At 48.2% G+C, this 6,000-nt stretch overlaps 2 protein-coding genes across 3 annotated transcripts in view; one reads left to right on the top strand and one right to left on the bottom strand.

The window, feature by feature from the left end:
• The first annotated feature begins 230 nt into the window (after positions 1 to 230).
• ARL1 (ADP ribosylation factor like GTPase 1) lies at positions 231 to 4,849 on the top strand. 2 transcript variants are annotated; one of them, XM_026053449.1, is made up of 6 exons: positions 231 to 295; positions 1,558 to 1,695; positions 2,133 to 2,214; positions 3,241 to 3,352; positions 3,999 to 4,177; positions 4,476 to 4,849. In XM_026053449.1, the coding sequence occupies exons 1-6, from the start codon at positions 292 to 294 to the stop codon at positions 4,504 to 4,506; spliced, it is 546 nt and encodes a 181-aa protein (XP_025909234.1). In that variant the 5' UTR covers positions 231 to 291; the 3' UTR covers positions 4,507 to 4,849. The 2 variants fall into 2 exon arrangements, with proteins under 2 accessions (XP_025909234.1, XP_025909235.1); XM_026053450.1 differs by lacking the exon at positions 231 to 295 and adding an exon at positions 1,028 to 1,224.
• Positions 4,850 to 5,218: 369 nt separating this feature from the next.
• UTP20 (UTP20, small subunit processome component) overlaps positions 5,219 to 6,000 on the bottom strand; it is a 56,603-nt gene continuing 55,821 nt past the window's right edge. Inside the window, exons 61-62 of the mRNA XM_026053451.1 lie at positions 5,804 to 5,949; positions 5,219 to 5,534 (exon numbers count right to left, since the gene is read on the bottom strand). Coding sequence (XP_025909236.1) covers positions 5,379 to 5,534; positions 5,804 to 5,949 — 302 coding nt within the window. The 3' untranslated portion in view covers positions 5,219 to 5,378. The remainder of the gene's footprint in view (positions 5,535 to 5,803; positions 5,950 to 6,000) is intronic.

Raw genomic sequence — 6,000 nt, 5'->3', positions numbered from 1 at the left:
TTTTTTTTTTTTTTTTTTTTGGTTTGGTTTGGTTTGGTTTGGTTTTCCCCTCCTGGTTGCAGACTAGCGCGGAGATGAGCGGGACGGGGCCCCCTTGCAGCGCCTCGCGGCCGAAGGAAAGCGGGCGCCGTCCCGGCTCTGTGTGTCGAAACGGCGCGGGGCGGGCGGCGGAGGAGGAGGCGCCTCGTTTACGCGCCGCGGCGCTCGACGTGGAGGCTGCGGGCGGCGGCGGCGGCGGCAGGGCCGGCGGGACGGGACGGGCCGCGACGGGGCGCGGGGAGGCGGCTCGACATGGGTGAGGAGCGGCGAGCGCGGCCGTTGAGGGGGCGGCCGTTGGAGCGGCGGTCGTTGGGGGGGCGGCCGTTGGAGCGGCGGCCGTTGCGGGGGCGGCCGTTGCGGGGGCGGCGTTGGAGCGGCGGCCGTTGGAGCGGCGGCCGTTGGGGAGGTGGTCGTTGGGGGGCCGGGCGTTGGAGCGGCGGCCGTTGGAGCTCCCCCCGCCAACGGCCCGTGGGGCGGGACGGCCGGGCGCCCGCGGGAGGGGGGCGCTCTGTCTGTCTGCTGGTCTTACACTTGTCTGAGTAATTGGCACCGAAGTGACAACAGCGCTTAAATCGAGCAGCTAAATGATTATCGGAAACCCGTCCTGAGCGTAATGGGGATTTCGGGGTGAGAAGAGCGCGTCGGTATCAAAACGGGGAAAGGCGGGGGGTCGGCATGAACTGGAATGAGCGGCGCTGGAGGGGAAGGAGCTGCTCCCCGTTTGCAGCCGTTGGCGGCAGCAACGCGGTCCCAGCGGGCGCCTGCCCGGAGCCTCCTCTGCACCCAGCAGGGCAACAACAGATATCGTCTGTCCAGAAGCGATTGGTGCTGCTTGGGTTGCAGATTTGTCTCATCTTTCATATATTTATCAAAGCCCAAACCCAGGTTGTTTGGTATTTCATTACTTTAAGAGTTCAAGTGCATGTGCAAAATCATTATTTATCTTTAGATACATATCTGACAAAATTATTGGGGGGAAAAAAAAAGATCCATGTCAGCCCAGATTCTCTGCTTGTGCCTTTAATAGATCAGACTGGTGCCTGGCCACGGGTGCTGTTATGTAGACAAGATGTTGAGGGAAAACAGTTYTGAGCAAAGGCAGCCAAAGTCAGTGCCCAGGCGTCCCCACAGCGTTCACATTCGTCGTGATTTAGTGCAACTGCAGGTTTTAGTTGACTGCAACAAGTACGTACCGATTTATGCTTCATTTTAAGAAAAGTTTAGTGGATGTGGGCGGCTGAAAACTTCAGGGAGAATTCTCTCAGGCCTAGGAGTCGTACATATACCCTCGTATAGACTCTGGCACTGAAAAGATAGAGGCCAGTGAAAACAAAAAAGTTGTTGTCAGATTTTGACAACTAAAGGARAGGAAAAAATCCTAACCACAAAGAGGAAGCTCGCTGCTGCTGCAGCTTGATTCTTCTGGGTAAATCTGGGATAAAATAGTGGTATAAAAAGGAAAATACCATGTGGTTCAGCACACACATCTAAACAACCACCTTTCTTTCTCTTTTGTAGGGGGCTTTTTTTCCACCATCTTTTCCAGTCTGTTTGGAACTCGAGAGATGAGGATTCTCATCCTGGGGTTGGATGGCGCAGGAAAAACAACCATTCTGTACAGACTGCAAGTGGGGGAAGTTGTCACCACCATTCCGAGTGAGTGATCAGTCCATTAGTAAAAGCAGCTGATTTGACTGGGGCTCCTTTGTGTCCCTGCGAGGTGACAGGGAAGGGGAAGGTGTGTGAGACGCTCCCTGTGCTGCTGCCGCTGCCCGCGCGCTGAGGCCGAGGTGTCACTGCAGAGACCCCTTTGGAGCGCAGCGCTCAGGGCAGCTCTGCTGTCCTGGCGTGAGGAGCGCGGCCCCGAGGACGTGTTCCTCTCCCGTGTCCCCTGTGCAGTTGCTCATTAAAACGGGCACTTCCTTTCCCTGTTGTTCGGGTACTCGTGGTGCTTTCGCACCCGTTTCTGGTCGCACTTCTTTTGTAACAGTCTTTGTTGCGGATCTCTACAGTATGGTTTTAAAATGCKTTGGTTGTTCACATGGCAGTGCTTTATTCTGAGCTTGTTGGGGTAACCTGCTTCACTTTTTCAGCAATCGGCTTCAATGTTGAGACAGTGACRTACAAGAATCTGAAGTTTCAAGTTTGGGACTTGGGAGGACAGACAAGTATAAGGTAATAATGATTGCTCAAAATGGAAACTTGTAATTATATTTCTCTAAAAAATCCTGAGGTCTTGAAATTCTATCTGGTACTACTGAAAATCGGTTCTGTAAATTTTAATATGTTGGAATTAAGTTAATGTAGCCTCTGCTTTGGACTGTGTGTTGAAAAAAAAAAAAAAGACCCAAGTGAACATTTTCACTTGAAACAGCTTTGTTTTAAAAAATCAGCTTGTGTAGTTTGTAATTGGGCAGCATCCTGAGAAGGCAGGAACTCTTGTGATATAGCAGCCTCCCCCCAAACTTCTTYAAATATTGATATTTTAAAAGAATGTTATAAACAATAAAATATCATAATATATAAAATATAAAAGGTATAGATAACAATTCTTGAGGAGTGAACTGCACAGCTTTTGTAGTGAGTGGTTACTTGAATAATTTTAACGATCTCTTTTGGACCCTTTTATGGTTGTCCCAAGATTCCTTTTTGATCCCTAGTTGGTTAGGGACAGTGCCACTTCCCCTGCCTTGGTAGCCACGGCACAGCAGCTCGGAGAAAGGGCTGTTTTGTTATGATGTTTCTTGACCTACCTCTACAAATGAGTCATTTAAAAGATTTCTCTTTTAGCCTCCCTAGTGAAKGCCCCAATTGCCATCATGATAACAATGGTAAATGATAATTTTAACACAGCTTGTTTTATAAAAGCTAATATGGCTGTTTGCAAAAACCCTGTGTTTATGAACTTCCTCTGCTGYCCTCTCCTGCAGAGTTGAAGCCCTGCCACCAATCCCTCAACTAAATCTGTCCCCAGCCGTTCTGCCCCTTCCCTGCTCTCAAGGCATTTTTCTGCTTTCGAGACCTTATATTCATACTGTCCCTTCCTTTTTGCAACCTTTTGAATACACCTTCTAGTTTCTCCCTTGGGCCTTTCAGTTTCTGCCTTCTCTGAGTAGTTTGTTTTTCATTATGTGTCTAAAAATACAAAAAATGCTGTTCAGGCTGTGGGTATTTGGGCTAAGTTACCCTTTTTCTCGGCAGGCCTTACTGGCGGTGCTACTATTCAAACACRGACGCCGTCATCTACGTGGTGGACAGCTGTGATCGGGACAGAATTGGCATTTCCAAATCTGAACTCGTTGCAATGTTGGAGGTAGGAAATCCCCAAGATGATGTTTGTAATTGCGAAATGGAAATTGAGACATTACAGACCTTTTCTGGACCTAGTGTGTGAAACTCTGATTCTTGAGTCCCCAGCATATGCCCTTGCAACCCATCTCACTGAGAAGCACCAAATACATGGCAGATTTTTGAAGTTTTTCCTWTTATCTGGTCTCTTAGTTGCATTCAGCCTTCTGGTCACATGAAAACTTCCCTGTTTGCTACAACCACGCACTGCTTCAGCGGTGGCAAAATCAGAGCTAYAGGGAGGGGTGTCCTACTACTGCATATTAAAACCTAAAGAACATACTCAGAAGAGTAACATGAGTAACGCGGGGAAGGTATAAGTTAAACGGTTTTCCCCCAGCTTCTTGCAAACTCTTTGGTAAGTCTTGTTAGATATCAGCTTAATTCTATAACAATGCTCAGTAAACCAGCCTTGTTTTGAAATTCTTCCTATGTGATGCAAGACACAAATAGAATTCAGAGTCTGTCACTCTTTCTCTGAGGAATTTTCTAAGGCGGGAAAAAAAAAAGAAATAAATGATCAGACTGAATTTAGATGAGTTGTTCTCCTTGGGTGGGATTTTCTCTGCATAAGTAAAACCTCTGCAGCCACGTGCACGATTCCCCCGTAGGAGGAAGAGCTGAAGAAGGCCATTCTGGTGGTGTTCGCCAACAAGCAGGACATGGAGCAGGCCATGACGCCCACGGAGATGGCCAACGCGCTGGGCTTGCCCGCGCTGAAGGACCGCAAGTGGCAGATATTCAAAACCTCCGCCACGAAAGGCACCGGCCTCGACGAGGCCATGGAGTGGTAAGGAAGGCTGCCAGCTCCGTGGGCATCCACAAAGGACAAACGCAGCAGCAGGAGCTAAGTGAGGCCTGGCTATTTCATGTTCATGGCCACTGCATCTCTCCTGGTGCGTAGTGTGCTGGGTACTAATCCTAATGGAATAAAACAATATCTAGGAGAGTATTTATCTCCAGATAAAATGCATCGAGCATGTCCCAGCTCGGTAGGACATTCGAGGTGATCCGACAGGGATACAACAGTGATACAACAGCGTATTCCAGGTGATTTTTCAAGTAAACTGTCTTGCCCTTTCTCCTAGGTTGGTGGAGACCTTGAAGAGCAGGCAGTAACAGAGAGCTGATGGGAGCAGAGAAGCTTTGGCCGGTCCCAGCCTCCCTCGTCCTGCAGTCAAGTATTTCTGGGTCAGACATACTTGTAAATAGACCCGATTGAAGCCGACTCCCGTCAGCCGGGGGATCTTTCTTCCGTTGTAAAATGGAACCAAGTGAAGGTCTGTGTACATGAAGATACTCCATTTCTTTCTTTGTGTTGTTAAGTATGTTCRTATGTTAATTTGTAGCAAAGTCTTAGTGGGTGGGAAAGATTTTTTTTTTYCTTCTCCCCCCCCTCCTGGTGATTTTRTGTGGCTACTTATTCATGTAATTAAAACACTAATAAAATTTGGAACTGTCAGCTGCCCCGCCCTATTCCTGTGGGTCAGAGTGAGTTACTCCTGCCTGCGACAGGGGCAGAGGCCACTTGCTTATAGAAGTGGCTGGAAGTCCTAATCCTGATCTGGAAACTCAGGCTCTCCTTCCCTGGGCTGTTACCTCTACTCAAAGCTTTGCCAGAAGTGACAGGCACTTTTTTCAGGCCCTACAGCTAGCAGGAATGAGAGCTCGGGCAGGAGGCAGGTGGTTCTTTCCTGGAACATCCTGCAGGCATCACAAGCAGGCAGGCAGGCATCTCATCAGCCCCACTTTGCAAAACAAACGCCTCATCTTTTCCAGCACTGTGCGAGCTGTCCACTCGGCCCTGGGTGGATGCAGTAAATGTACAGGCTAAGAAAAAAAATGATGAGCTTTTATTTAAGATCTCAGCTGGAAAAAAGGACATGAAAAAATAAATACATTAAAATACGTAAATATCTTTCCGACAATCACTAGTTCTCAAGGTGGAAGTTTCTTCCCATAAAATTGTTCTTGAGAAAGTAGGAGCCTTTTTATTCCACCATGGCTAAATCTTTCAGTCCATGACTTCGAGCTTTCTTAGCCTTGTAGCTGGGGCGCAGGAATTCTATTTTTCTCTTCTTGGTTTCTGCTTTATTCTTATGTCTCTTCAGCTTCCTCCTTGCAGCAATGTCAGGATTTGCTACAGCCTAATGAGAAATGACACGGTCGCAGGTTTAGTTAAAACGCACACCTGTCCCCRTAGACATCCACCACTGCCTAAGAAACTGCTGCCAGACAGAACAAGTGTCRTGGGCTTAAGCTCCCTGAGGCCCCAGGTTTGGGGGCCCTGCTTTAACCACGGCTCTTGTTGGGTTCCTCAMCTAAAAGAAACTGAAACAATCCAGGAGGAGGATGTTCCTCAAAGYCACCTTCCTGGTGATGTGTGCAGCATTCAGGTGTACACGTGTATATTTACCTGCAAAGCCCTTTGCTTTTTCCTGACAGCTCTTTTCTGATTGGCCTGTTTCTGCACAGCGGAAAAGGCAAGGGAAAAAGCCTCCAGTCCGACCAATTTCTTGAGCAGTTCTATAATCTCCTGGGCAAGGTTCTTCAAGGTTGGATCTAGTGAAACAAAATCGATTTTTTTTCAGATTATGGAATGAAAACCCAGAA

The sequence above is a fragment of the Nothoprocta perdicaria genome, unplaced genomic scaffold, assembly GCF_003342845.1.
Source record: "Nothoprocta perdicaria isolate Ctin4 unplaced genomic scaffold, notPer1 scaffold_116, whole genome shotgun sequence".
Lineage (NCBI taxonomy): Eukaryota > Metazoa > Chordata > Aves > Tinamiformes > Tinamidae > Nothoprocta > Nothoprocta perdicaria.
Note: the sequence above shows the minus strand (reverse complement) of the source record. Positions and strands in the feature narration are given on the sequence as shown.